The sequence below is a fragment of the Salmo trutta genome, chromosome 14 (assembly GCF_901001165.1).
Source record: "Salmo trutta chromosome 14, fSalTru1.1, whole genome shotgun sequence".
Lineage (NCBI taxonomy): Eukaryota > Metazoa > Chordata > Actinopteri > Salmoniformes > Salmonidae > Salmo > Salmo trutta.
Window position 1 is genome coordinate 79,847,938 of NC_042970.1, and position 19,627 is coordinate 79,867,564.

Consider the following 19,627-nt stretch of genomic DNA (forward strand, 5'->3'; position numbering starts at 1 on the left):
TCATGGTATATAGTATCATAATAACCCATCATGGTATATAGTATCATAACCCATCATGGTAAATAGTATCATAACCCATCATGGTATATAGTATCATAACCCATCGTGGTATATAGTATCATAACCCATCATGGTATATAGTATCATAACCCATCATGGTATATAGTATCATAACCCATCATGGTATATAGTATCATAACCCATCATGGTATATAGTATCATAACCCATCATGGTATATGGTGTTATAACCCATCATGGTATGTAGTATCATAACCCATCATGATATATAGTATCATAACCCATCATGGTATATAGTATCATAACCCATCATGGTATATGGTGTTATAACCCATCATGGTATGTAGTATCATAACCCATCATGGTATATAGTATCATAACCCATCATGGTATATAGTATCATAACCCATCATGGTATATGGTGTTATAACCCATCATGGTATGTAGTATCATAACCCATCATGGTATATAGTATCATAACCCATCATGGTATATGGTGTTATAACCCATCATGGTATGTAGTATCATAACCCATCATGGTATGTAGTATCATAACCCATCATGGTATGTAGTATCATAACCCATCATGGTATATAGTATCATAACCCATCATGGTATATGGTGTTATAACTCATCATGGTATATAGTATCATAACCCATCATGGTATATAGTATCATAACCCATCATGGTATGTAGTATCATAACCCATCATGGTATGTAGTATCATAACCCATCATGGTATATAGTATCATAACCCATCATGGTATATGGTGTTATAACCCATCATGGTATGTAGTATCATAACTCATCATGGTATATAGTATCATAACCCATCATGGTATATAGTATCATAACCCATCATGGTATATGGTGTTATAACCCATCATGGTATGTAGTATCATAACCCATCATGGTATATAGTATCCTAACCCATCATGGTATGTAGTATCATAACCCATCATGGTATGTAGTATCATAACCCATCATGGCATATAGTATCATAACCCATCATGGTATATAGTATCATAACCCATCATGGTATGTAGTATCATAACCCATCATGGTATGTAGTATCATAACCCATCATGGTATATAGTATCATAACCCATCGTGGTATATAGTATCATAACCCATCATGGTATGTAGTATCATAACCCATCATGGTATGTAGTATCATAACCCATCATGGTATGTAGTATCATAACCCATCATGGTATGTAGTATCATAACCCATCATGGTATGTAGTATCATAACCCATCATGGTATGTAGTATCATAACCCATCATGGTATATAGTATCATAACCCATCATGGTATGTAGTATCATAACCCATCGTGGTATGTAGTATCATAACCCATCGTGGTATGTAGTATCATAACCCATCGTGGTATATAGTATCATAACCCATCGTGGTATGTAGTATCATAACCCATCGTGGTATGTAGTATCATAACCCATCATGGTATATAGTATCATAACCCATCATGGTTTATAGTATCATAACCCATCATGGTATATAGTATCATAACCCACCATGGTATGTAGTATCATAACCCACCATGGTACTATGGTATGTAGTATCATAACTCTTAATATGCTTCTCTGCAACGCTGCTAAAATCTGGGTAAAAGATTGAAAGGAATGTGAGTCTTATTCAATACATTTAGTAGGCCTTCTTGCTTGCTTTTCTAAAGTCTAGCAACCTTGCCAGCAAGCATGCCAGCTAAGATAGTTAGACAAGCTACTTGATAGCCTGAAGTGGCTTGGTAGCTAGTTGGGATTTTGGGAGATTGGGAACCTATCTAGCTTGTTAGCTGAAGCCAACTTCATAACATTTGTAGGTCGCTAGTATAACAGAGAAACAACTAAACTTTTTGGTTTTATTTATTCATCAAGAAGGAATCAATAGGCTACATAGCTTAATCAAATCCATTTAAACAAACATCCCCCCTGTAAGTCCTGCCTGTCACCGCCAGCTAATATCAACTAAAACACTGTCTCTCTCCTCCACTGGTGATAATGTCTGCACTCATTAGAGTATCTAGCTTCCAGCCTGGCATATGGCTGCAACCTGGTCTCAAAGCATTTCATATTATTTTGTATGTTTTTTTTTATTTAACCTTTATTTAACTAGGCAAGTCAGTTAATAACAAATTCTTATTTACAATGATGGCCTACACCGGCCAAAACCAGACAACGCTGGGCCAATTGTGCGCCGCCCTATGGGACTCCCAATCAAGGCCACTTGTGATACAGCCTGGATTCAAACCAGGGTGTCTGTAGTGATGCATCTAAGACTGAGATGCAGTGCCTTAGACCGCTGTGCCACTCGGGAACCCTCAAATGAATTTGTGGATGTCTATCACCCAATTCATATTATATGTTATGAATTTGCAAACATACAATATGTTTAAAAAAAAATGAAATACGTATGATATGCTACGATTTCTTGCTAGCTGCCTAATGTTAGTTAGGTTAGTGGTTAGGGGTTAGTGGTTAGGGGAATAGTGGTTAGGGTTAGGGGTGGTTAGGGGTTATTACAATTACATTTACATTTACGTCATTTAGCAGACGCTCTTATCCAGAGCGACTTACAGTAGTGAATGCATACATTTCATACAATTTCATACATTTTTTTTTTCTGTGCTGGCCCCCCGTGGGAATCGAACCCACAACCCTGGTGTTGCAAACACCATGCTCTACCAACTGAGCTACAGTTGTTAGGTGTTAGGGGTTAGGGGTTAGGGTTAGGGTTAGGGGTTAGTGGTTAGGGGTTAGGGGTTAGGGTTAGGGTTGGGGTTAGTGGTTAGGGGTTAGTGGTTAGGGGTTAGTGGTTAGGGTTAGTGGTTAGGGTTACTCTTTGCCTGTCCAGTCAGTATGCTCCTCTGCAAAATATAGCTGACAGATTTAAAAAAAATAAATAACTGATTAAAGGTGGGCTTAACATGTTTTAAAACATTTTTTAAACAGGACAAAGCTGAGGACACACACACACACACACACACACACACACAGAGACACACACACACAGACACAAACACACACATACATATCCACACACACATACCCACACAAAGACAAATAAAGACACACACACACACACACACAACCACACACAAAGACCCCCCACACACACACACAAAGACAAACAAACACACACACACACACACACAGACACTAACACACACACATACACACACTGCACATGAGGAACCTTGTCATATAGCTCTCAAACTGATACAGCAAGCATAACACACACACATACACACACATACATACACAAAGACAAACAAACACACACACACTCTCTCACACACACACACACACACACACACACACACACATTCACAGAGTGAGAGAGAGAGAGACAGACACAAACACACACACACATCTATACACACACACACACACCCACATAAACACACATACACTCTCTCTCTCTCTCACACACACCCACACACACACACACACACACACACACACACAGAAACAAACACATGCACTCACAGAGAGAGAGAGAGAGAGAGAGACAGACAGACAGACAGACAGACAGACAGACAGACAGACAGACAGACAGACACAAACAAACAAACAAACAAACAAACAACACACACACACACACAGAGAGAGAGACAGACAGACAGACAGACAGACAGACAGACAGACAGACAGACAGACAGACAGACAGACAGACAGACAGACAGACAGACAGACAGACAGACACAAACACACATCTATACATACACACACACACACACACACACATTCACATTCTCTCTCTCTCTCTCTCTCACACACACACACACACACACACACAGAGAAACAAACACATTCACACACACACACAGAGAGAGTGAGACAGACAGACAGACACAAACACATCTATACACACACACATACACACACCCACACACACACACAGAAACAAACACATGCACACACAGAGAGAGACAGACAGACAGACAGACAGACACAAACACACACACACACACAGACACAGAGAGAGAGACAGACACAAACACACACACACACACAACCACACACAAAGACAAACAAACACACACACACACACACACAGACACTAACACACACACATACACACACACACACACACATACACTCACTGCACATGAGGAACCTTGTCATATAGCTCTCAAACTGATACAGCAAGCATAACACACACACATACACACACATACATACCCACACAAAGACAAACAAACACACACACACTCTCACACACACACACACACACACACACACACACACACACACACACACACACACACACATTCACAGAGAGAGAGAGAGACAGACACAAACACACACACACATCTATACACACACACACACACACACACACAGAAACAAACACATGCACTCACAGAGAGAGAGAGAGAGAGAGAGAGAGAGAGAGAGAGAGAGAGAGAGAGAGAGAGGAGAGAGAGAGAGAGAGAGAGAGAGAGAGAGAGAGAGAGACAGACAGACAGACAGACAGACAGACAGACAGACAGACAGACAGACAGACAGACAGACAGACAGACAGAGAGAGACAGACACAAACACACACACATATACACACACACACACCCACATACCCACACAAACACACATACACTCTCTCTCTTACACACACACACAGAAACAAACACATTCCCACACACAGAGAGAGAGAGAGACAGACAGACACAAACATCTATACACACACACACATACACTCTCACACACACACACATACATACCCACACAAACACACATACACTCTCTCACACACACACACACACACACACGCACACGCACACGCACACGCACACACACACACACACACGCACACACACACACACACACACGAGGAACCGTGTCGTATAGCTCTCCAACTGACACAGGAAGCAGAACACACACTCGTACCTCATCTTCTCGTAGGTGTGTAGGCGTGGCAGGAGGGTGAGGATGTGTTGAGGCTACATCTGATCCACAGAGCCCTCAACCTCCTCTGATTGGCTGGCTATGCCTGTGACACCCGCAGGTCTGGAACACACACACTCGCAGGCAGGGTCTAACAGGCAGACATGCATAGACACGCCCACACACACACATCTCTATCTGAGTCACTAGACCTCCCTTTCACTAACCACAGTTTAGAAAATATAGAGGTGTCAGACAGTAGCAATACACGCACGCACACACACACACATACACACACACACACACACACAGACACCTGAATGTAACCAAACTTACCCTTCATCAGGGCTATAACATCTTCTGATCTACATTTGTATCACCATTTAAACAGACTTAGAGAGAGAAGGGGGTAGAGAGAGAGAGAGAGAGAGAGAGAGAGAGAGAGAGAGAGCGAGAGCGAGAGCGAGAGAGGGGGGTGTAGAGAGAGAGAGCAAGAGAGGTAAAGAGAGAATGTGTTTACATCCCTGTTAGTGATCATTTGTCCTCTGCCAAGATAATCCATCCACCTGACAGGTGAGGCATATCAAGAAGTTGATCATTACACAGGTGCACCTTAAACTGGGGACAATAAAAGGCTACTCTAAGATGTGCTGTTTTGGAGAATTTGGGAGTAGGTCCAATCGGCCTCTCAACCGCAGACCACGTGTAACCCTGCCAGCGCAGGACCTCCACATCCAGCTTATTCCCCTGCGGGATGGTCTGAGACCAGCCACCTGGACAGCTGATGAAACTGTCAGGGCGGCTGAAGAATTTCTGCACAAACTGTCAGAAACCGTCTCAAGCTTATCTGCATGCTCGTCGTCCTCACCAGGGTCTTGACCTGACTTCAGTTGGCAAATGCTCACCTTCGATGACCACTGGCACGCTGGAGAAGTGTGATCTTCACAGATGAATCCCGGTTTCATCTGTACCGGGCAGATGGCAGACAGCGTGCATGGTGTCATGTGGGCGAGGGGTTTGCTGATGCCATTGTTGTGATCAGAGTCCCATAGTGGCTGTGGGGTTATGTATGGGCAGGTATAAGCCACAGACAACGAACACAATTGCATTTTATTGATGGCAATTTGAACGCACAGAAATAGCATGACGAGATCCTGAGGCCCGTTGTCGTGCCGTTCATCCGTCGCCATCACCTCCTGTTTCAGCATAATGCACGGCCCCATGTCGCAAGGATCTAATCACAATTCCTAGAAGCTGAAAATGTCCCAGTTCTTCCCCTGCATACTAACCAGACATATCGCCCATTCAGCCTATTCGGGATGCTCTGGATTGACGTTTACGACAGCGTGTTCCAGTTCCCACCAATATCCAGCAACTTTGCACAGCCATTGAAGAGGAGTGGGACAACATTCCACAGGCCACAATCAACAGCCTGATCAACTCTATGTGAAGGAGATGTCACGCTGCAGGAGGCAGATGGTGGTCACAGCAGATACTGACTGGTTCTGATCCACACCCCTACTTTTTTAAAGGTATCTGTGACCAACAGATGCATATCTGTATTCCCAGTCATGTGAAATCCATTTCAGGGCCCAATTAATTTATTTATATTGACTGATTTCCTTATATGAACTGTAAGTCAGTAAAGTCTTTCAAATTGCTGTATTTTTGTTCAGGGTATTTTTGTTCACTGTGAGGCATGAGCAACAGATACACATGTACAACAATAAAAGTCCCTAAGAGTAAATAAGAGCCCCATGTTCATTTTAAAGTGAAAATGTATATTTTTATTGGTACCATACATTAATTAATCAATAAGTATCAAGGGCAGAAAACTAACCAAAATATCAAACAAGGCTTTTTCTACAGGGTTGGTTTAGGGTACCAGTCACCTTTCTCTAGGCTGCATCCAAAATGGCCCCCTGATCCCTTATATAGTGCACTACCTTTGACCAGAACCAATGGGTCCTGGTCCAAAGTAGTGCTCTATGTAGGGAATAGGGTGCCATTCGGGACAGACTCTCTCTCTGTTACCGGTTAAAAGCCAGAGCTGTACTGAAAATGTACACAATGTACTTGACAGAGCTGGAACAACATTTACAGAACTAAATAACATGGGCCATGTCTCAAATGTCCCCCTGTTCTCATATTGGCCCTGATCAAAAGTACTGCACTACATAGGGTGCTTTGGAGAGGGGGGAGGGGGGCAGATCATATCACTGCACATGTTTGAACTGGATGTATAAAGTTGTTATAAAATTATTTTATTTGTGATCCTCTAACAGCGCCCCCTTGTGAGAATTGAAGGTATTACCAAACACATGCGCAACAGGCTCAATATTACAGATCAAGCCTATACAACACAGGTATTGGAAATATATACAACCCTACGACTTCAGTTAAACATGAATAACTAGCTGGGGTTGCGTCCCAAATGGCACTCTATTCTGTATGTAGTGCACTACTTTCGACCATAACTTGATAGGGAATAGGGTGCCATTTGAAACACAATCATGGATGAATTATGTCAGGTTGTCTTTTCAGACTTCTTAATAAACAGCAGTAGATAGTTAGCTTATTTGCTAATAGTAGTGTACATTTAGGATGAGTGTGTGTAACCAGGGGGGTGGAGAAACAGAACGGATATCTGATATTTCATTCAAAATAAATAGAAAAAATGAAATGAAAAAATAAATCTGCTGAACTGGAAGATGCAAACATGTCTTCTCAATGGTGACTGTACCCCAGGGTTTTATAAATGAATGTACACAAGTCAAAAACATCTTAAAAGAAAGAAAAAAGAGAGAGACAGAGAGAGAGGTGTCACTGTTATGATCAGGATGGACACTCTAAACAGAGAGAGAGACAGAGAGAGAGATGGAGAGGTGTCACTGTTATGATCAGGATGGACACTCTAAAGAGAGAGAGAGACAGAGAGAGAGATGGAGAGGTGTCACTGTTATGATCAGGATGGACACTCTAAAGAGAGAGAGAGAGAGAGACAGAGAGAGAGATGGAGAGGTGTCACTGTTATGATCAGGATGGACACTCTAAAGAGAGAGAGAGAGACAGAGAGAGAGATGGAGAGGTGTCACTGTTATGATCAGGATGGACACTCTAAAGAGAGAGAGAGACAGAGAGAGAGATGGAGAGGTGTCACTGTTATGATCAGGATGGACACTCTAAAGAGAGAGAGAGAGAGAGAGACAGAGAGAGAGATGGAGAGGTGTCACTGTTATGATCAGGATGGACACTCTAAAGAGAGAGAGAGAGACAGAGAGAGAGATGGAGAGGTGTCACTGTTATGATCAGGATGGACACTCTAAAGAGAGAGAGAGAGACAGAGAGAGAGATGGAGAGGTGTCACTGTTATGATCAGGATGGACACTCTAAAGAGAGAGAGAGACAGAGAGAGAGATGGAGAGGTGTCACTGTTATGATCAGGATGGACACTAAAGAGAGAGAGACAGAGAGAGAGAGAAAGAGAGAAAGAGAGAGAAGGAGATGGAGATGGAGAGGTGTCACTGTTATGATCAGGATGGACACTCTAGAGAGAGAGAGAGAGACAGAGAGAGACAGAGAGAGGTGTCACTGTTATGATCAGGATGGACACTCTAGAGAGAGAGAGAGAGACAGAGAGAGACAGAGAGAGGTGTCACTGTTATGATCAGGATGGACACTCTAGAGAGAGAGAGAGAGAAAGAGAGAGAAGGAGATGGAGATGGAGAGGTGTCACTGTTATGATCAGGATGGACACTCTAAAGAGAGAGAGAGAGAAAGAGAGAGATGGAGAGGTGTCACTGTTATGATCAGGATGGACACTCTAAAGAGAGAGAGAGGGAGAGAGAGAAGGAGATGGAGGATTGGTTGAGAGGTTCATGTGTTTTTTTCTTCTTTTTGTCCATTTCTTTTTTATTTTGTTTCTTTCCATTAGATCAGAATGGCTTCAGGAACCTCTAAGTCAGAATACAGTCGTACAGAACTTTGCTACTACCTTAAATATACAAGCACAAATACACTAAAAACAAGGAGAAAATCAATCTCAAAAAACATCCACAATTATTTCTCTTTAAAACATAAAAGACATTAAAACAAACCAAATATATTTTGTCAGGGGGGAAGGGGTAGAATAAAAGCAGTCCTGTTTTCTGGCTCCTTGGTCTGTTAGCTTCTCAATATCGTCGGTAAAAAATAACAAATAAAAAGTAGATTTGAAATGCAGGAGTAGAAAACCAAATAAAAACGTTCTAGGGAAATAGAGACTGGTATAAAACTCTAAAATGTTGTTGTTGTTTAAATGCTTTCTGTTATCTGTTAATAGGTTGGATCAGTACTCCTTCAATGGTGTGTGTGTGTGTGTCTGTGTGTGTGAGAAAGCATTTTAAACTGATTGGATCTCAACTCCAGTTGCTTTGGCACAGTCCAGGCTTTTGTTCTGACCAAGTACAGCCACACACACACACACACACACGTGCAGCAGCAGAGTGGACCAGAGTTAAGACTCCATATCTAGTGACCATGAATCTTCTGAAGGTAGATGTGTGAGTAATCGTCCATAAGCGACTCCTCGGGTCCCCCTCCCCCACTCAACCACCCTCTCCCTACCCTACCCCACCCCCCCTTCCTGCACCCCTACCTGGGTGCATCTCAACTGTCCCAAGCGCCTTCCCTCTCCTCAGGTCTCTCCTTAAAAGACCAGCTAGGAGAGACAGGTATGGAGGAGGCCCATATAAGAAACAGCTCTGTTGTTTCCTTTCACCTACCAAGCTCTCACATCAGAACTGATGTAGGAAGGTAGACAAGGAAAGGAATCCTCGATCAACCAGTGAGATCCTCCTTCTACTACACAGGCCTAGATAAAATCCATGTTCCAAAGGAAACCTCGATCAACCAGTGAGATCCTCCTTCTACTACACAGGCCTAGATAAAATCCATGTTCCAAAGGAAACCTCGATCAACCAGTGAGATCCTCCTTCTACTCCGCAGGCCTAGATAAAATCCATGTTCCAAAGGAAACCTCGATCAACCAGTGAGATCCTCCTTCTACTCCGCAGGCCTAGATAAAATCCATGTTCCAAAGGAAACCTCGATCAACCAGTGAGACCCTCCTTCTACTCCGCAGGCCTAGATAAAATCCATGTTCCAAAGGAAACCTCGATCAACCAGTGAGATCCTCCTTCTACTCCACAGGCCTAGATAAAATCCATGTTCCAAAGGAAACCTCGATCAACCAGTGAGATCCTCCTTCTACTACACAGGCCTAGATAAAATCCATGTTCCAAAGGAAACCTCGATCAACCAGTGAGATCCTCCTTCTACTCCGCAGGCCTAGATAAAATCCATGTTCCAAAGGAAACCTCGATCAACCAGTGAGATCCTCCTTCTACTCCACAGGCCTAGATAAAATCCATGTTCCAAAAGGGGCAATCCGCAGTCACTCCATCCATATTTTGGACGTGTAAATAAATGATATGTACCCGTTGATTCTTGAGGAATATAACCTAGAAATGTCTCAGGAGCTTCATTCACCTGACGTACCCCACCACAACCCACAATATACACTTGTTTTACTCTGTAACCATTGTAAATGTAATGACAAACTGTATAGCCTCAAAGCATGATTAAAACAATATTTATTTGTTATATCTTGGATGGTCAGTCCTTGTACCCATAGCTGTCTATGAATTTTAGAGTGGGTCCCATCCCTCAGCTTTTTACTAAAACAAGAGTTAGGGGTGACGCTTGGTTATTTTTTCAACTGCGGATTGCCCCTTTAAGAGAAAAAGATAAGAACAGTCAGGAAGCCACTACAGACAATTGACACACACCCACAAGGAGAGGAAACCCCTTTAAGACTATGGAAGCCCCTCCCCTCCCTCCCCTCCTCTACTGTGAGGCCTGAGACGTAGGGTTGTCACTCTTGCTCTCCTGGCTGGATGGGGCCTTGTTGTTCCAGGGAGAGTTGGCGCCAAGCGCGGGGCTGTTGTTGAAGCTGTCCTCGTCATCGATGCCGTTGGCCGCGTCGAACTGTTGGTTCTCCAGTCGCGTGATCAGGCGCTCGTCCTCGTCCCCAAACTCCCCTCCCATCAGGGTGGGCTCTCCCACCACCATCACGTCCTATAGGGGAGGAAGAAACCATTATTACAGAGATAGGGGGAGGAGACGACTACTACTGCTATTACAGCTAGCTCCCCTCCTATCAGGGTGGGCTCTTCCTCAACCATCACATCCTAAAAGGGAGGGAGATAACATTATTAAAAAGATAGGGGTGTAGAAGATAGGTTTCTTCCTTACAGGAAGGTTTTCCTGGCCACTGTGGTCTGGCTTCTACTTTGCTTGCTCTTTGACGTTTTAGACCACATAACTGCAACACACTGTGACAACTGCTGACGTAAAAAGGGCTTCATAAAATACATGTGATTGATTTGACTGCTACTTACTGGTACTTGGCTGGACAGGGGGAAGCTGCTAGCTGGACTCTTCTTCTTGTTGTTGTTGTTGGTGGTTCCTCCTCCGGCACTCATGGTGCTGCCGCCTGACATCTTACGCTTCCTCCTCTTATTAGGGGCCTGTCTGGCTGGTTCAGCTAGAGGAGAGAGGAGAGAGGAGGGGGAGAGGAGAGGAGGGGGGGGTTAGAGTTGGGGAGGAGAGAGGAAGGGGAGAGAGGAGAGCGGGAGAGAGAGTTAGGACAGAGGTGAAGAGGTGTGTGCAGTCTTGGAACCCGGAACCCAATCTTGATGTGTGTGTGAGAGTTTGTGTGTGTGTGCGCGCGTGTGTGTGCTTACTGGGAGCCTGCCTCTCCGGCTCCTCTGGGGGAAAGGGGGGAGAGAGGGAGAGTTTGGTGTTAGGGAGGAGGAGTGTGTGTGTGCGCGTTCTGTCTGCCTGTGTGTGTTCGCTGCGCGTTGTGTGTGTGTGTGTGTGTATGCGCCTCCGTGTTGTGTGTGTGTGTTACCTGGCGGGGCCACCATGCGTTGCCACTTCTGAAAGAGGCAGGTCTTGAGACAGTCCCTGGGGCTGAGGCTGTAGGTCTTGTGTCTGGACATCAGCTCCTGCATGGGCTCCAAAATCACACACAGCTACCGGAGAGACACATGACGGAGGGAGGGAGGGAGGGAGGGAGGGAGACTTGAGATGATAGAGAGACAAGACAGCCATTCTTTGTGTAGTGGAAATTACCACCAGGTGTGAATTATTCATGACAAGAAAGACAAGACCCTCTCTTCACACGATGTCCTTCACAGTGGACTTCAGTAAAATGTTCTACTCTAGTTGTCAGGCCCGTCCAGAAACCCCCCCCTAGGTCTGAAAGGTTTGATAGGTGGAAGCTATATGGCAATATCAGGGGACAAGATGAAACTACTACTATACCTATCAGTACTATGTACTACCCTACCTATCAGTACTATGTTAAACTACTACCCTACCCATCAGTACTATGTTAGTACTGATAGGTGTAGTAGTAGTTTAACATAGTACTGATGGGTATAGTAGTAGTTTAACATAGTACTGATAGGTATAGTAGTAGTTTAACATAATACTGATAGGTAGGGTAGTAGTTTAACATAAACTACTACTATACCTATCAGTACTATGTTAAACTACTACTATACCCATCAGTACTATGTTAAACTACTACTATACCTATCAGTACTAACATAGTACTGATAGGTATAGTAGTAGTTTAACATAGTACTGATAGGTATAGTAGTAGTTTATGTTAAACTACTACTATACCTATCAGTACTATGTTAAACTACTACTATACCTATCAGTACTATGTTAAACTACTACTATACCTATCAGTACTATGTACTACCCTACCTATCAGTACTATATTAAACTACTACCCTACCCATCAGTACTATATTAAACTACTACTATACATATCAGCACTATGTTAAACTACTACCCTATCCATCAGTACCATGTTAAACTACTACCCTACCTATCAGTACTATGTTAAACTACTACCCTATCCATCAGTACTATGTTAAACTACCACCCTACCTATCAGTACTATGTTAAACTACTACCCTACCCATCAGTACTATGTTAAACTACTACCCTACCTATCAGTACTATGTTAAACTACTACCCTACCCATCAGTACTATGTTAAACTACTACCCTACCTATCAGTACTATATTAAACTACTACCCTACCTATCAGTACTATATTAAACTACTACCCTACCCATCAGTACTATGTTAAACTACTACCCTACCTATCAGTACTATGTTAAACTACTACCCTACCTATCAGTACTATGTTAAACTACTACTATACCTATCAGTATTATGTTAAACTACTACTATACCTATCAGTACTATGTTAAACTACTACTATACCCATCAGTACTATATTAAACTACTACCCTACCTATCAGTACTATATTAAACTACTACCCTACCTATCAGTACTATGTTAAACTACTACTATACCTATCAGTACTATATTAAACTACTACTATACCCATCAGTACTATGTTAAACTACTACCCTACCCTTCAGTACTATGTTAAACTACTACCCTACCCATCAGTACTATGTTAAACTACTACTATACCTATCAGTACTATATTAAACTACTACCCTATCCATCAGTACCATGTTAAACTACTACCCTACCTATCAGTACTATGTTAAACTACTACCATACCTATCAGTACTATATTAAACTACTACCATACCTATCAGTACTATGTTAAACTACTACCCTACCTATCAGTACTATATTAAACTACTACCCTACCAATCAGTACTATATTAAACTACTACTATACCTATCAGTACTATGTTAAACTACTACTATACCTATCAGTACTATATTAAACTACTACTATACATATCAGCACTATGTTAAACTACTACCCTATCCATCAGTACCATGTTAAACTACTACCCTATCCATCAGTACTATGTTAAACTACTACCCTACCTATCAGTACTATGTTAAACTACTACTATACCTATCAGTACTATGTTAAACTACTACCATACCTATCAGTACTATGTTAAACTACTACCATACCTATCAGTACTATGTTAAACTACTACCCTACCCATCAGTACTATGTTAAACTACTACCATACCTATCAGTACTATGTTAAACTACTACCATACCTATCAGTACTATGTTAAACTACTACCATACCCATCAGTACTATGTTAAACTACTACTATACCTATCAGTACTATGTTAAACTACTACTATACCTATCAGTACTATGTTAAACTACTACCATACCTATCAGTACTATGTTAAACTACTACCCTACCTATCAGTACTATGTTAAACTACTACCCTACCCATCAGTACTGTTAAACTACTACCCTACCCATCAGTACTATGTTAAACTACTACCATACCTATCAGTACTATATTAAACTACTACCCTACCTATCAGTACTATATTAAACTACTACCCTACCCATCAGTACTATGTTAAACTACTACCCTACCCATCAGTACTATGTTAAACTACTACCATACCCATGAGTACTATGTTAAACTACTACCCTACCTATCAGTACTATATTAAACTACTACCCTACCTATCAGTACTATATTAAACTACTACTCTACCCATCAGTACTATGTTAAACTACTACCCTACCCATCAGTACTATGTTAAACTACTACCCTACCTATCAGTACTATGTTAAACTACTGCCCTACCCATCAGTACTATTTACTACCCTACCTATCAGTACAATGTTAAACTACTACCCTACCTATCAGTACAATATTAAACTACTACTATACCTACCAGTACTATGTTAAACTACTACCCTACCTATCAGTACTATGTTAAACTACTGCCCTACCCATCAGTACTATATTAAACTACTACTATACCTATCAGTACTATATTAAACTACTACTATACCTATCAGTACTATGTACTACCCTACCTATCAGTACTATATTAAACTACTACTATACCTATCAGTACTATGTTAAACTACTGCCTTACCCATCAGTACTATATTAAACTACTACTATTCCTATCAGTACTATGTTAAACTACTGCCCTACCTATCAGTACTATATTAAACTACTACCCTACCCATCAGTACTATGTTAAACTACTACCCTACCTATCAGTACTATGTTAAACTACTACCCTACCTATCAGTACTATATTAAACTACTACTATACCTATCAGTACTATATTAAACTACTACCCTACCTATCAGTACTATATTAAACTACTACCCTACCTATCAGTACTATGTTAAACTACTACCCTACCTATCAGTACTATATTAAACTACTACTATACCTATCAGTACTATATTAAACTACTACCCTACCTATCAGTACTATATTAAACTACTACCCTACCTATCAGTACTATGTTAAACTACTGCCCTACCCATCAGTACTATATTAAACTACTACTATACCTATCAGTACTATGTTAAACTACTACCCTACCTATCAGTACTATGTTAAACTACTACTATACCTATCAGTACAATGTTAAACTACTACTATACCTATCAGTACAATGTTAAACTACTACCCTACCTATCAGTACTATATTAAACTACTACTATACCTATCAGTACTATGTTAAACTACTGCCCTACCTATCAGTACTATGTTAAACTACTGCCCTACCTATCAGTACTATGTTAAACTACTGCCCTACCTATCAGTACTATGTTAAACTACTGCCCTACCTATCAGTACTATATTAAACTACTACCCTACCCATCAGTACTATGTTAAACTACTACTATACCTATCAGTACTATATTAAACTACTACCCTACCCATCAGTACTATGTTAAACTACTACCCTACCCATCAGTACTATGTTAAACTACTGCCCTACCTATCAGTACTATATTAAACTACTGCCCTACCTATCAGTACTATATTAAACTACTGCCCTACCTATCAGTACTATATTAAACTACTACTATACCCATCAGTACTATGTTAAACTACTACCCTACCTATCAGTACTATGTTAAACTACTACCCTACCTATCAGTACTATGTTAAACTACTACCCTACCTATCAGCACTATGTTAAACTACTACCCTACCTATCAGCACTATGTTAAACTACTACTATACCTATCAGTACTATATTAAACTACTACTATACCTATCAGTACTATGTTAAACTACTACTATACCTATCAGTACTATGTTAAACTACTACTATACCCATCAGTACTATGTTAAACTACTACTATACCCATCAGTACTATGTTAAACTACTACTATACCTATCAGTATTATGTTAAACTACTACCCTACCTATCAGTACTATGTTAAACTACTACTATACCTATCAGTACTATGTTAAACTACTACTATACCTATCAGTACTATGTTAAACTACTACTATACCTATCAGTACTATGTTAAACTACTACTATACCTATGAGGAACATGATATCCTCTCACCATTACAATACGAGGGGAGGATAGCATTGGGGGTATGATATTTACGGGTCTGTAACTTTCTCACATATCATTATTCACAATTCATTCTTGACTATCCATAATCATGGTAGCATCCACATTAATGTATTAGTGTTTAGAAATATATTCCATTGTTATTTACAATAAAAGTGACTAAAATGACACAATACATTATTTTACATGAATTTCTATTGGGAACAAAATAATCTGAAACGCAACCAAAACAAACAGAAAATGCATCCAGCCAGTTTGTAGAGTCACCAGCTTGATGTAGTCATTGTGTGATAGTAACTACTTTAATAGACAAGTGAATTTATCCTAATACTTTTGGTCCCCTTTAAATGGGGGACTACATAGAAAAAGTGCTGTAATTTCGAAACGGTTCACCCGATGTGGATGAAAATACCCTCAAATGAAAGTTTGCACTTTAACCTCACAGTCATTGTATAATTTTATTTTTTACTCCTGAATTAATTTACACTTTCCTAAACAAAGGGGCTACGACTATATTTTAGTTATCCAATTCTTAATCTTAAAAAAAAATAGAATTGACAGAGTATTGAGTGGATTGTTGACAAAAAAATTACAATTAAATCTATTATTAAATCTATCCCACGTTGTAACAAAATACAATTAGAATAAATCCAAGAGGTATGAATACTTTTGCAAGGCACTGTATCAAGGTAGGGATCTACGTTTGTTGTTGTTGATGTTTGTGTGTATTCACTGGGAGGTAGGGATCTACGTTTGTTGTTGTTGATGTTTGTGTGTACTCACTGGGAGGCAGGGATCTACGTTTGTTGATGTTTGTGTGTACTCACTGGGAGGCAGGGATCTACGTTTGTTGATGTTGATGTTTGTGTGTCCTCACTGGGAGGTAGGGATCTACGTTTGTTGATGTTGATGTTTGTGTGTACTCACTGGGAGGTAGGGATCTACATTTGTTGTTGTTAATCTTTGTGTGTACTCACTAGGAGGTAGGGATCTACTTTTGTTGTTGTTGATGTTTGTGTGTACTCACTGGGAGGCAGTGATCTACGTTTGTTGTTGTTGATGTTTGTGTGTACTCACTGGGAGGTAGTGATCTACGTTTGTTGTTGTTGATGTTTGTGTGTACTCACTGGGAGGTAGTGATCTACGTTTGTTGTTGTTGATGTTTGTGTGTACTCACTGGGAGGTAGTGATCTACGTTTGTTGTTGTTGATGTTTGTGTGTACTCACTGGAAGGCAGTGATCTACGTTTGTTGTTGTTGATGTTTGTGTGTACTCACTGGAAGGCAGTGATCTACGTTTGTTGTTGTTGATGTTTGTGTGTACTCACTGATCTACGTTTGTTGATGTTGATGTTTGTGTGTACTCACTGGGAGGTAGGGATCTACGTTTGTTGTTGTTGATCTTTGTGTGTACTCACTAGGAGGTAGGGATCTACTTTTGTTGTTGTTGATGTTTGTGTGTACTCACTGGGAGGCAGTGATCTACGTTTGTTGTTGTTGATGTTTGTGTGTACTCACTAGGAGGTAGGGATCTACTTTTGTTGTTGTTGATGTTTGTGTGTACTCACTGGAAGGCAGTGATCTACGTTTGTTGTTGTTGATGTTTGTGTGTACTCACTGGAAGGCAGTGATCTACGTTTGTTGTTGTTGATGTTTGTGTGTACTCACTGGAAGGCAGTGATCTACGCGTGTTGTTGTTGATGTTTGTGTGTACTCACTCGGAGGTAGTTGAGGGTGGAGTTAGACAGTCCACATCTGGTGATGTTCTTAGACAGCTGGTCTAACATCTGGGGGTCCTGGGCCTGTAGGGTTAGAGGTCAGGGGTTACAGAGGTCAGGGGTTACAGAGGTCAGGGGTTACAGAGGTCAGGGGTTACAGAGGTCAGGGGTTACAGAGGTCGGACACCATGTATTGATCTGTCTACCATCGCTATTAGACAACAGGTGAGTGTGTGTGTGTGTGTGTGTGTGTGTGACTCACGTGCATGGCCAGTATACTGCGTGGTATCAGTTCACGGTGCTGTCGGATGCTGAAATGCCACGTCTTGATCCTCATCATGTCGTCAAACATGAACTCCAGGTACAGACGACCCTCCACACACACCTAGAGGGGTCAGAGGTCAGGGTTGCACTTTCTACAAAAGGAGATCACCAAAGTTATGTTCACAATATTTGTTGTGTGCAAGATAGCAATTCACCAGCAACTATGGGCCGAATTCTAGCATGATTTACATGTGTAGACTTTCACATAGACGATGCACTGAACTCATTCAGTTCAGTTACAAATGCAGATTTTGATGTTAGGATTCTGCCTCATGTTTACACTAGTGTCCGCAGGAAAGACATAGCCTGCGCACACACACACACACACCTGTGTGAACATGGGTTTTCCGTTCTGCGTAACCATGGTACACTGGTCACAGTCCAGCGAGACGAAGTTGTTGTGGAAGGACTCTTTGGGGTGCTTCAACACGTAGTAAAGGTCGGTGGCGCCCCCCTCGAATATACTCCGGAAGTACCGCGGGATCAACGTCCGGCCAATCGCTGCGGAGGAGGAGGAGGAGACAGGAAGCAGAAGAACAGTGGAGCGTAAGTACACAACAACAATCTTAGAGGGTGGTTTCCCAGACACACATTAACCCTGGTCCTGAACCAATCAGCCAGATCAATGCAGAATCCAGGCTTAGTCTGTGTCCAGGAAACTGGCCCGTATTCATTACAAAACAGACTAGAATCATGACTTTTTGGCACTAACTCTCTTGCATTGTCTATGCACACACACACTAACACCCAAAACACACATACACACACACACACACACAAACACCACACTTTCATACTCACCACCAAAGCTGCTGCTACTGTCTGTTATCTATCCTGTTGCCGAGTCACTTCACCCCTACCTATATGTACAGTATATAGCTACCTCAATTACCTCATAGCCCTACACATTGACTCAGTACTGGTACTTCCTGTATATAGCCATGTTATTACCTTATATCCCTACACATTGACTCAGTACTGGTACTTCCTGTATATAGCCATGTTATTACCTCATACCCCTACACATTGACTCAGTACTGGTACTTCCTGTATATAGCCATGTTATTACCTTATATCCCTACACATTGACTCAGTACTGGTACTTCCTGTATATAACCATGTTACTACCTTATATCCCTACACATTGACTCAGTACTGGTACTTCCTGTATATAACCATGTTACTACCTCATACCACTACACATTGACTCAGTACTGGT

The 19,627-nt window shown here is 41.4% G+C and overlaps 1 protein-coding gene across 3 annotated transcripts in view; it reads right to left on the bottom strand.

Moving 5' to 3' along the window:
* Positions 1-8,820: 8,820 nt before the first annotated feature.
* The window catches only part of LOC115147536 (LIM domain-binding protein 1), a 39,512-nt gene continuing 28,705 nt past the window's right edge, over positions 8,821-19,627 (bottom strand). For 2 of the 3 annotated variants that reach the window (XM_029689768.1, XM_029689769.1), the window contains exons 6-11: positions 18,737-18,909; positions 18,347-18,469; positions 18,085-18,168; positions 11,879-12,002; positions 11,367-11,512; positions 8,821-11,043 (exon numbers count right to left, since the gene is read on the bottom strand). In XM_029689768.1, coding sequence (XP_029545628.1) covers positions 10,813-11,043; positions 11,367-11,512; positions 11,879-12,002; positions 18,085-18,168; positions 18,347-18,469; positions 18,737-18,909 — 881 coding nt within the window. In that variant the 3' untranslated portion in view covers positions 8,821-10,812. The remainder of the gene's footprint in view (positions 11,044-11,366; positions 11,513-11,878; positions 12,003-18,084; positions 18,169-18,346; positions 18,470-18,736; positions 18,910-19,627) is intronic. The other variant, XR_003866386.1, reaches the window with a different exon arrangement.